Source organism: Lithobates pipiens, unplaced genomic scaffold, assembly GCF_037356315.1.
Source record: "Lithobates pipiens isolate NorthernLeopardFrog02 unplaced genomic scaffold, aLitPip1_a1.2 Scaffold_19, whole genome shotgun sequence".
Lineage (NCBI taxonomy): Eukaryota > Metazoa > Chordata > Amphibia > Anura > Ranidae > Lithobates > Lithobates pipiens.
Window position 1 is genome coordinate 58271732 of NW_027507764.1, and position 13072 is coordinate 58284803.

General features: G+C 44.8%; 1 protein-coding gene across 2 annotated transcripts in view; it reads left to right on the top strand.

The window, feature by feature from the left end:
* The window catches only part of LOC143995991 (carboxypeptidase inhibitor SmCI-like), a 220418-nt gene extending 208289 nt beyond the window's left edge, over positions 1-12129 (top strand). For both annotated transcript variants that reach the window (XM_077490782.1, XM_077490783.1), the window contains one exon: positions 11917-12129. In XM_077490782.1, the coding sequence (XP_077346908.1) occupies positions 11917-11987 (71 nt within the window). In that variant the 3' untranslated portion in view covers positions 11988-12129. The remainder of the gene's footprint in view (positions 1-11916) is intronic.
* Positions 12130-13072: the final 943 nt, after the last annotated feature.

Sequence of the window (13072 nt, forward strand, 5' to 3'; positions counted from 1 at the left end):
TTCCAAGTGCACTTGCAGTGCAAAGTGGATTTGCCTTTCATAAATAACCCCCAATGAGTGGGGAATAGAGCACAGAATACTCACTGGGGGATTATTTACTAAAGGAAAATCCACTTTGCACTGCAAGTGTACTTGAAAGCAAAGTCACTGAATATCTGAGGGGGCATGCAAGGAAAAAAGAAAAACAGCATTTTAGCTTGCACATGTTTGGATGATAAAATCAGCAGAGCTGGTAAGTCAGACAACCATCCAGAGAGCATGGATCCCGTCATGACGTGAGGACGTGATGTCCGGCATGCTGGGAGGGGCTTGCATGTGTTTGCTGGAGTGGGAGCGTGGCTGCAGGAAGCTGAAATTGCCGGAGAGTGAGAGACTCCGGATCGGCTGCTTACAGCCCTGAACTCTTCACACCCCAGGAGCCCGTATGCTGCGATCTAAGGAGGAATCCGCCGGAGTGAGACCGGTGGTAAGGTAATTGGCACAATGAGAGGAAGAGAGGGTGTGTATCTCTCTGCACTGTCTTTTATACCCCCACCCCTATTCCCACCAATCCAGGTTATGCCCCCCTGGAACCTTGTCATTGGTCCAGAGTTGAATCAAATTCTGTTTGGCTGTAATTTCAAGTCTAGTTTGTCATCATGCTTCCCACAGAAGCAAGAGGCTATCCCCAGTGCCTATCTGTCCGAAAATCCAATTACCTGTGTAAAGTATTATCTTTTGGTTTACAACAGTCAGCCCTCTTTGATATAACATAAAGTAGCATTTAAATGACTTGTGATCAGGTAAAGCCACAATGTCTGAAATGGCCATCTCTACAAATAGGGTAATTTAGTTACTATGCAGACAATAGACCAAAAGACATTAGTCTTTTGAGATACAGATGTAGCAACCTCTACTTACAGGTAGGTGCTAGATTAATATTTTTCTAGTTGCAGGGCCCAGGTGCAGGTAAATTTAGCCAGGCCTGTATTTCATTTCAGGCCTGGTTGTTTTGATCTGGGAATGGGAGTGTCAGTATAGTGTGGGGGGGGGGGGGGGGGGAGTGTGGCCACTTGTACTTTGGCTCAGAGATCCTCCTCTGCTTACAGAAGAATTGTTCTGGAAGGGAGGCTGGACTTGAGACCTGAGTGGCAGGCAGTTAATGTGAGGAAGGAGCCCTGCCCAATTATCTCTTGGTGTTGGCAGGGGGCAGGCCTCCCATATAAGCTGGGGTCACAATATTCAGGGGGGGGGGTTGGAGCACAGGAAAGACAGCATGGAGTGCTGAGGTGCTGTACCGGGCGTCCCGACACGGGGATGCGCCATGCGTGGAGGAGAAATGGAGGAGCCGTTAGGAAGGAGTTCTAGGGAAAGATCTTCATCTCCATGAGAAAGTATCAAGTTTCTGTGACCAGGGCACGCAAGACTTGCATGCTGGAGCAGAAGAAGTAGCAGTGAAGTGGAGGAAGTAGATTGGCGTTCTGTAACTGGGGAACACAGGACTTTGATCTAAAGGAGAAGGTCAGCGTAACGTGAAAAAGAAGCAGAAGCTGGAGAGAGTAGCGTAGCATGCTGTGTGACCGGGGAGCACAGCATGAACAGAAGAGGACAGGAACTTCCAGAGACTGTGGTGCTGTTTCGTTTTTTGAGCCATGGAAGGTGGGAGTTATAGGCCTTTGGCTCTCTGATAGGTAACAGGAAAACCGCATCGGTCTAGAGGGGAATTATTCAGAGTGATTCTTCTTGTTTCAGCTGGAAGCATTGAATAGTAAATCTTCAGTCAGATATGCCAAGTAACAGAAGAAGTCTACAGTGAGGATTCTACAAAGTGAAATCTTTATGGGCATCTTATAGCACCTTTGTATCTTCCAAGTTATATCCCAGCAATAAACAGAAAACGAAATCATTAACTGTTTAATGTCTTTAACATGGTGAATGGGAGGTCGGCAGTAGGGTGATTGGCGGATTGCTATAACCAACTCAGCAGCCCTTCACGAGGGTACTGCTACACAGATAACAGTAACTAGGCCCACCTCTCATGATTAAACCTAAAAATAATAAGTCATACATTCTTATATAACATATATAAAATTTATTTTTATTTCTTGTAATTCCTGTATTTTCTAAGAAGTTGCAATTTACAAACAAGTAGAAAAATACAATTTAAAGCATAGTCAATTAAACAAGGAAAGTCACATGGTAGGATCAAAATGCCAGAAGGCCTGATAAAAAGGGTATAAATGGTCATATATAACATTGCAGACACAAAAATAATCATCAACTTGCATAGTATGTAGGGCATATGGTGTAGCGGTAGGTGAGACCTCAAACACAGACTGAAAAGTTTACGAAGGTGCAACTATATATATATATATATATAGTAAAATAGTGTACCGGGAAGTCAAACATCCCGGTGGCCAGTATGACCCAGAAAGGGGAAGATGAGACTATGATAGTCTATTATCTATGATAGATAATCCTATACCCAAATTGTGTAATACCCCAGAGCTGAGGCAAATATATGGAGTAGGGGGTAGACAAAAGAGGAGGGGAGGAAGAGAGATAGGAAGGACAAAGGGGAAGGGCAGTCAGAAAAGAGTAGATGAAGGGGACCAAGTTTTCATGCACAAAAGGAAACACACACATATGGAAAGAAATAAAAAGATAGGCTAACACCCTGGGCAAGAGGCTTTAAGTTCAGAAGGTCAGTAAGGTTGCATAACCTCCTGAAGATAGCCATCAGTATATACAAAATGTTGCCAGGGCCTCCAGGTATTACAAAAGATCTCCTTACGGTTGTTCAAGGTAGCTGTGAGATCCTCCATGCCCCTAAGCTCCTAGACTTTAGAAAACTAATCATAGTCTTGACTAAAATGCTGTTTTAGTTATATTTTAGTCAGCTGAATTGTTTTAGTTTTAATCGAATAAAATAGTGTTAATTTAGTCGACAAAATGAATACTGGTTCGCTTACTGTCCATGAGTTTGTCAGAAACCATGAAACAGACTGAGACAGAAGTACAATCAAATCACACTTGTTAGTTAATAAAAATAAAAAGGTAGATAGAAAAAGCGTAGTCAAGCATAGCCAGAGTCCATTAGCCAGATCGGGTAGTCAGTCAGTCCAAAGTTCATTAACCAGATCGGGTAATCAGCCAGGCCGGAAGTCAGGGATCCAAGGAGACCAAACGCAAGCAGGATAAGAAGCCAGGTGGGATGTCAGCAAGCCAGTCTAGAAACAAACAGCAGGAGATGGTTCCCTGTTATGTGACCAACGCGAAGGCAAATGAAAAAGTGAGCAGGAAGGCTTTAAATAGGCAGGTCAGATGAGCATCATCGGGAACAGCTGGTAACTGTGGAAAGAGAAGAGAGCTGGCAATTAGCCGACAGCTGAGTGGCCAGCCCAGAGGAGGAAGGGCTAAGCCAGCCCTGACAGTACCCCCCTCCCTCAATGACCCCTCTCCCCTGGAGGGCCACTGGGCTTGAGGGGAAACTGTCTATGGACCTCGCAGAGGAGAACAGGGGCATGTACGTCAGAGGACGTGGCACCAAGGTGGTAAATCGGTTACAGACCAACGGTTTCAATAAGGAGACATGAAACACATTAGAGATGCACATACTAGGAGGAAGGTCCAACACCTAAGCTACTGGTTTAATCCTGCGAAGGGTACGGAACGGGCCAATAAACCGAGGTGCAAACTTCAGTGAGGGAACACGAAGCCGGAGGTTGCGAGATGACAGCCAGACCCTGTCCCCAACCTGGTAGGAAGGCGCAAACAGGTGTCTGAAGTCAGCATGGAGTCTGTACCTATCATTAGCATGATGCAAAGCGTCCTAGACTTGTACCCAAGTGGAACGAAGACCACAGAGAGGCTCCTCTAACGCAGGAATACTCTGCGGAACAAACAAGTCAGGCAACAGGGAAGGTTGGAAACCATAATTCGCCATAAATGGAGACAATTGGGAGGCAGAATTCAAGGCACTGTTGTCAGCAAACTCTGCCCAGGGTAATAGGTCAGACCAGTTGTTATGATGGTCAGAAATATAGCAACATAGGAATTGCTCCAAGGACTGATTGGCTCGTTCTGCAGCCCCATTAGACTGCGGGTGATACAGAGAAGAGAACGCAAGCTGGATTCCCAACTGTGCACAAAAGGCTCACCAGAACCAGGAGACAAACTGACTGCCCTTATCCAAGACAATCACCTTGGGTAGCCCATGTAAGCAAAAGATCTCCCGAGCAAAAATGGAAGCCAGTTCCTTAGAGGTGGGCAACTTCTTAAGTGGAATACAATGACACATCTTTGAGAACCGGTCAACCACCATAAGGATAACAGTGTTGCCTTGGGAGTTGGGCAATTCCACAAAGAAATCCATAGACAGGTGAGTCCAGAGCCTCTCTCCATTGGGTATGGGTTGTAGGAGGCCCACTGGAAGGTGTCGTGGAGTCTTACTCCAAGCACACACGGGACAGGCAGCTACGAAGGCAGTAACATCAGCCCGTAGACTAGGCCACCAGAATTGTTGGGAGATGGCCCAAATGAGTTGATTCTTCCCAGGATGGCCAGCTGCCTTGGGAGAATTGTAAGTCTAGAGCACTGCAGTACGGAGACTCTCTGGGACAAAGCAGCGGTCACAAGGTTTATCAGGAGGAGCATGGACCTGAGCAGCAAGAATTTTGTCACCCAAAGGAGAAGTAAGACTGGTGTGAACCATAGCCAAAATATGATCAGGAGGAATCATAGGAACCGGAACCGACGCCAACTTGGAAGTGGAGGAAAATTGTCGTGACAAGGCATTAGCCCTTACATTCTTAGTACCGGCTAAGAATGAGACAATGTGATTAAAGCTCGACAAGAAAAGAGCCCATCGCGCCCTTCTGGGAGAGAGTCGCTTAGCCTCAGACAAGAATGTAAGATTCTTATGGTCAGTAAGAATAAGAATGGGCACAGTGGTACCTTCAAGGAGATGTCTCCATTCTTTAAGGGCTAAAATGATCGGCAACAGCTCTCTGTCACCAATCTCATAATTGCACTCAGCAGGTGACAATTTCTTGGAAAAGTAGCCACACGGATGCATAGCGCTCTGAGTTAGGACGTTAAGACAGAAGGGCGCCAACTCCCATCTCATCAACTTCTAGGATAAAAGGCAACGTAGGATCAGGATGTGCCAACACAGGAGCAGAAACAAAGGCAGTGTCACGTACCTAGTAGTTGAGCCTGGAATGCAGGGAGCGGCCCCTCGTATCCCCTGGCTAATGAACCCCTGGAGATGGAGACAGGTATTCAAAAGTTCAGGGGGCACAAGTGCCTGGCAGATGGGACCGGTCCGGATAAGCAGCTGGGCACCGACAGCGAGTAGGTAGAGCTGATGGTACTTGACTGTAGCAGGCAGGCACAAGTGAGGAGACTGGCAGGCAGGTGGACGTCAGGAAATACAGGAACCCCAACAGGTAAGCAGGAACAGCAGGGTCAGGTGCAGGCTGGGTCAGCAGGAATCGATCAGCAAGGTACAAGAGGATGAGGCAGAGACGTGGTCAGACAAGCAGAGGTCGTAGGCAGGCAGCAACGGATCAGGGTCAAAGAACAAGCCGGGTATCAGGAATCAAGGTAACAGGTACAGGTACAGGAAGCAAGGTCACGGACACGCTGTAGACTGGACAGCACGGATGGAAGGGAGCAAGTGCCTTAAGAAGACCTTAGGGCGCCAAACGGTCGTACGACGGGTCAGCGCGCCCCCGCGAGTAGACGTGCGCCCGTTCGTGACCCACGTGCGTGCGCGCGCTCGTTCATGTTGACGCGAGTGCGTTCCTTAGCTTTAGCGCGCATCAAGGGGAAACAACGGGTTCTCCACGACAGGTTTCTGCGGGTAAGTCTCCTGTGTACGGCCGAAACGCCCGAGTGATCGTGACAGGCAGCCTTGAGAGTCTCAAAGGCCTTAATGGACTCCGGAGACCAACTCTGTGGGTTACCGTCCATTTTGGTCATATCAGTCAGAGGCTTGACCAGAGACAAGAAGTTACAAATAAACTTCCGATAGTAGTTGGCAAAGCCCAGGAAATATTGCAGAGGACGTAAACCCACGGGTCAAGGCCACTGTAGGACTGACGACGGTTTCTCTGGGTCCATCGAAAAACCAGCAGTGGAAATGACATAGCCCAGGAATGTAACCTGTTCACGATGGAACTCGCACTTCTCCTATTCACAATAGAGATTGTTATCTTAGTTTCTGAAATACACGACAGACATCTGTGTGGTGGCTCTCCAGGGACTTGGAAAATATGAGGATATCATCAAGATAAACCACCACACACAATTGCAACAAATCTCGGAGGACATCATTAAATCTCGGAGGACTTGTACGTTGCTGGGAGGAGGTAGCTGCGGATCATGTTGTCCTTAGTGACCCAGAGGATTCCGGACCGAATGCCTCAGCTAACCTATGCTGCATGGCCTCCCTGATCCTGCAAAGCCTGCGGAAGGATCCTCGTATTCTTCGGATCAAGGAGAGGGACCATTACTGGCTGGCCACGGTACAAGGGTAAGGTTGCCGAACCTTATCTTGCCGTCGCAGAGGGAGCAGAGGATGAGACATCTCTGGGAGGCCTTGCAGAACGGTCTGTGCAACGTGTTCCCAGAGACTGGAAGGTTACAAACTCCTGGTCCTGGACAACGTGTTGCTGAGGCATCGGTCAGAAGGAGCGGTGGAAAAGGTGGCCGTCTGACCGATGCATTCAATTTTTTAGTCCGCAGCCCCAAGGTATGATCGGTTCCAGCAACCATCGCCAGCGTCTGATTTACATGGTGCAGGAATACCTAGGGGCAAGGTCAGACTTGGACACCTTTCCCACCGAAAATCCTCTGAGGATGGATCACTGACCAGAGCTTGCACAGTATGCAATTGAGCTACTGGCCTGTCCTGCATCCAGAGTTCTTTCGGAACGCACCTTCAGTGCTGCTGGAGGCTTTGTAACTCATCACAGGGTGCGCCTGTCCACCGACTCTGTTGATTGACTGACCTTCATAAAGATGAATCAGTCTTGAATCACCCACAGCTACCAAGCACCTGAAGCTGATGTAACCGAATAATTTTTTTTTAAATATCACATCCCTTTAAGACTGCCTATGCTGATGCTGAGTGACTGTCCTGTTATGTTAACTGTCTATCCTCTTCCTCCTCCGCTGATATCTTGGAAGAACATTTTTGGTTCTGGGTGATGCCACCAGCTCAATTTTTCAGCCCCTGTTTAACAGGGGAGTGTAATTACAATTTTTGATGCAATGCTTTACAGCAGTGATCATTCCTGTACTACAAATGGAGTACAGTGGTGTGAAAAAGTGTTTGCCCCCTTCCTCATTTCCTGTTCCTTTGCATGTTTGTCACACTTAAGTGTTTCGGAACATCAAACCAATTTAAACAATAGTCAAGGACAACACAAGTAAACACAAAATGCAATTTGTAAATGAAGGTGTTTATTATTAAAGGTGAAAAAAAATCCAAACCATCATGGCCCTGTGTGAAAAAGTGATTGCCCCCTAAACCTAATAACTGGTTGGGCCACCCTTAGCAGCAACAACTGCAACCAAGCGTTTGCGATAACATGCAATGAGGCTTTTACAGCGTCCTGGAGGAATTTTGGCCCACTCATCTTTGCAGAATTGTCCTAATTCAGTTACATTAGAGGGTTTTCGAGCATGAACGGCCTTTTTAAGGTCATACCACAACATCTCAATAGGATTCAGGTCAGGACTTTGGCTAGGCCACTCCAAAGTGTTCATTTTGTTTTTCTTCAGCCATTCGGTGGTGGACTTGCTGGTGTGTTTAGGATCATTGTCCTGCTGCAGAACCCAAGTTCGTTTCAGCTTGAGTACACGAACAGATGGTCGGACATTCTCCTTCAGGATCTCTTGGTAGACAGCAGAATTCATAGTTCCTTTTATCACGGCAAGTCTTCCAGGTCCTGAAGCAGCAAAACAGCCCCAGACCATCACACTACCACCACCATATTTTACTGTTGGTATAATGTTCTTTTTATGAAATGCAGTGTTCCTTCTACGCCAGATATACTTGGACACACACCTTCCAAAGAGTTCCACTTTTGTCTCATCGGTCCACAGAATGTTGTCCCAAAAGTCTTGGGGATCATCAAGATGTGTTGTGGAGAAACTGAGACGAGCTTTGATGTTCTTTTTGCTCAGCAGTGGTTTTCTCCTTGGAACTCTGCCATGCAGGCCATTTTTGCCCAGTCTTTTCCTGATGGTGGAGGCATGAACGCTGACCTTAACTGAGGCAAGTGAGGCCTGCAGTTCCTTGGACGTTGTTGTGGGGTCTTTTGTGACCTCTTGGATGAGTCGTCGCTGCGCTCTTGGGGTAATTTTGGGCGGCCGGCCACTCCTGGGAAGGTTCACCACTGTTCCATGTCTTCGCCATTTGTGGATAATGGCTCTCACTGTGGTTCGCTGGATTCCCAAAGCTTTGGAAATGGCTTTATAACCCTTTCCAGACTGATAGATCCCAATTACTTTCTTTCTCAATTGTTCCTGAATTTCTTTGGGTCTCGGCATGATGTGTAGCTTTTAAGGATCTTCTGGTGGACCTTACTGTGTCAAGCAGCTCCTATTTAAGGGATGCCTTGATTGTGAACAGGTGTGGCAATAATCAGGCCTGGGTGTGGCTAGAGAAATTGAACTCAGGTGTGGACAACCACAGTTATAGTATGTTTTAACAAGGGGGGCAAACACTTTTTCACACAGGGCCATGATGGTTTGGATTTTTTTTCACCTTTAATAATAAACACCTTCATTTACAAATTGCATTTTGTGTTTACTTGTGTTGTCCTTGACTATTGTTTAAATTGGTTTGATGTTCCGAAACACTTAAGTGTGACAAACATGCAAAGGAACAGGAAATGAGGAAGGGGGCAAACACTTTTTCACACCACTGTATATGGTAGAGGTTGCAGTGTCGTGGCACCAGCACCAGTGCCTAAGGCCCAATTTTTCAGCCCCTGTTTAACAGGAACGTGTAATTACAATTTTTGATGCAATGCTTTGCAGCAGGGCTCATTCCTGCACTCCAACTAGAGTATCTGGGAGAGGTTGCAGTGTTGTGGCACCAGCAAACAATCCCTGAGGCCCAATTTTTCAGCCCCTGTTTAACAGGGGCATGTAATTACAATTCTTGATATAATATTGCACAGCAAGGCCCGTTCCTGCGCCCACCTAGAGTAACTGTGAGGACTTACAGTGTTGTGGCACACGCACCACTACCACCACCACAACCACCAAAGGCCCTATTTTTCTACCACTGTTCAACAATGCCATGTAATTACAATTATTGATGTAATTGTTCACAGCAGGGCTCTCCAGTGCCTACCAAAAGTCACTTTGAGGGCTTACAGTGTTGTGGCAACACCAATGCCTTAGGCGCAAATTTCTGCAGAGCATATAGGGCAGGCCCCTACTTTCAAACATCCAACTTACAAATGTCTCCTACTTGCAAATGGAAAGAGACAACAGGAAGTGAGATGAAAAAAGATGGACGGCAAAAAAAATTATACAGGGGTGATAACCCTTCCCTATGTTTTCCAAAAAGCTTAAAAATAGATTTTTTCACTGGAGCTACACTTTAAAAATGTACCAGTTCAAAATTACAAACAGATTCTACTTAACACAACAAACCTACACAGTTCTGAGTATATAGGGCCTGGGGGCCCCACACCTTTCCTTTTTTTTAATATGGGTACGGGGTTCCCTTTAATATCCGTACAAGACCCAAACTGGCTAGTAATGGGCAGGGGGGCTACCTATGCCATTTTTCTCAATGATTTTCATCCATATTGCCAGAACCAGTTATTACATTAAAGCCGCAAGCAGTTTTAAATGACTTTTTTTCTGTTAAATGTAATTTTGTGCAGGGACTGTTCTAAACACGGGAAACACTTGCCCCTTCACAGGCATACTATAGACACCCCCCAGGCATGATATTTAAAGGAATATTTCACTTTTTTTTTTCACTTTAATCGTCATTAAAATCGGTGCTCCCGAAAAAAACTGCAGTTTTAAAAAAAATTAATTGGCATTGACCCATGCTCCCTGGGGCAGGAGCCAGGTCCCCAAACCCTTTTTAGGACAATATCTTGCATATTAGCTATTAAAATTAGCACTTTTTATTTCGAACGTTCGAGTCCCATAGACTTCAATGGGGTTCTAAAGTTCGCACAAATTTTAGGTCCGTTCGAAAGTTCTGGTGCAAACCGAACCGGGGGGTGTTCGGCTCATCCCTAATCATTCAGAGTAATCAGCATGGATTCATGAAGAATCATTCTTGCCAAACTAATCTATTAACCTTCTATGAGGAGGTGAGTTGCCATCTAGATAAAGGAAGGCCCGTAGACGTGGTGTATCTGGATTTTGCAAAAGCATTTGACACAGTTCCCCATACGTGTTTACTGTACAAAGTAAGGTCCTTTGCCATGGACCGTAAGGGTGAGTACATGGACTGAAAACTGGTTACAAGGGCGAGTTCAGAGGGTGGTGAAAAATGGGGAGTACTCAGAATTGTCGGGGTGCGTAGTGGGGTTCCCCAGTGTTCTGTACTGGGAACAATCCTATCTAATTCTTAAACGGCCTGGTGGATGGGGTAAACAGTTGAATCTCTGCATTTGCAGACGATACTAAGCTAAGCAGGGCAATAACTTCTCTGCAGGATGTAGAAACCTAGCAAAAAGATCTGAACAGATTAATGGGGTGGGCAACTACATGGCAAATGAGGTTTAATGTAGAAAAATGTAAAATAATGCATTTCGGTGGCAAAAATATGAATGCAATATATACACTGGGGGGAGAAGCTCTGGGGGAATCTAGGATGGAAAAGGACCTGGGGGTCCTAGTAGATGATATGCTCAGAAATGGCATGCATTGCCAAGCTGCTGCTAACAAAGCAAACAGAATATTGGCATGCATTAAAAAGGGGATTAACTCCAGGGATAAAACGATAATTCTCCCGCTCTACAAGACTCTGGCCTGGCTGCACCTAGAGTATGCTGTCCAGTTCTGAGCACCAGTCCTCAGGAAGGATGTACTGGAAATGGAGCGAGTACAAAGAAGGGCATCAAAGCTAATAAAGGGTCTGGAGGATATTAGTTATGAGGAAGGTTGCGAGCACTGAACTTATTCTCTCTGGAGAAGAGACGTTTGAGAGGGGATATGATTTCATTTTACAAATACCGTACTGGTGAACCCACAATAGGGATAAAACTTTTTTGCAGAAGGGCGTTTAAGAAGACATGTGGCCACTCATTAAAATTAAAAGAAAAGAGGTTTAACCTTAAACTACGTAGAGGGTTCTTTTAAGAGTGGCAAGGATATGGAATTACCTTCCACAGGTGGTGGTCTCAGCCGGGGGCATCTATAGTTTCAAAAAACAATTAAATAAACACCTGAATGACCACAACACACAATGTAATACTGACATATAACCACACACATAGGTTGGACTTGATGGACTTGTGTCTTTTTTCAACCTCACCTACTATGTAACTATGTAACTTATCAGGATTTGTTTTTTAACACTATGATTGCTTAACACAGGTATGATCACTGTTATAAGCAATCATTTTTATTAATAGCATCCATTCATAGCCATTATGCACTACAGGGATAGTTATGATTGGCCACAGCTATTACATGCTAGGCAAGTGCTAACCACTACACCACTGTGCCACCCCATTATCCTTTTGTATAACTTGACCTCTCCCTTCTAGATTATAAACTCTAACGAGCAGGGCTCTCTGATTCCCCCTGTATTGAATTATATTAAATTGTATTGTAATGTCTGCCCTAATGTTATAAAGCACTGCGTAAACTGTCGGCGCTATATAAATCCTGTATTATAATAATAATAATAATTTGTAAATTCCTGTTTTTCTTTTCTGACAGTCAAACGAACCTCATGGATGTGGGATTACTTTTGGATGTTATCTTTGGACGATGAGCATATGTTTTCTTAAGTGGACAATGTTGGACATTGCATTATATTGGAATGTATTACGTTCCTTCCAAAATATTGTAAGAGGTTGTATCTTGTTTGAGCTTTCCTGAGCATTTGTCATCCATGGTTCGTTCAGTCATTAAATAAACATATTAACTCAGTCTAATTTGTTTGTCAGTTATAATTTAAAGCAGGGGTGTGCAACCTTTTGAGCTTCCTGGGCCACATTAGAAGAAGAGGAATTGTCTTGGACCACACATAAAATACACTAACAACAATGCACACTGGATGTTATAAAAATGGAAATAGTGTTAGCTGTAGAAAGCTATAGCTGTAGAATGAGTTTTGCAGTATTTTTGTAGTAGTGTTTTTTAGCATTTATTTTGCGTCTTTTAGCTGTTTTTTTTTTTTTTTTTTTTTTTTTTTTAGCAAAACTATACTCTTACAAAAGTTTATGGCTCAAAAATGCTGATAAACTCTGAATAGCCGCGTATTTCATATTTCTTCAGCAATTTTAAGATTTTGTCAGAGCTTTCTTCCAGCTGAAAAAACTCCTTTTAAAACCCATTAAGTTCTTGTATTTTTTTTTTTTCCAGCCAGAAATCATCTCTGCCAAAAATACTGATAACAGCCTATGGGGCTGATTTACAAATGCTTTGCATCATGAGTTGTGGCGCACGCCGATGCGAACGGCCGTTTTCGTATTCACAAAGCATTTGCGCCTGTAACACAGCGCAATTCCCCATTTACTATGAACATGCCGGTGCACGGGAGGCAGCGATCGGTGCGCCACTATAGACCTGGCACACGCATTCTTCAACTCAGAATTAAAAGAAGGTGGAAGTGCCAATATTATTGGGGATGATGTGGGTGATGTGAGAAAGTATAGTTATAACTGTTCAAGTAACAAATATGGCCAAAATAGAATTGAAAAGTAACTTTCTGTGAACAAGCCTGCTGCGCCTACAAATACACTTGGAACTGCACGAGGTCAATTTATGCACTGCACATGCACAAGCGGCATTTTCACACATTCAAGTGCTTTGATTCACTGCGCCAGCAAAATCTTAGTAAATGTCAAGCCACGTAGATGCATTTGCATAA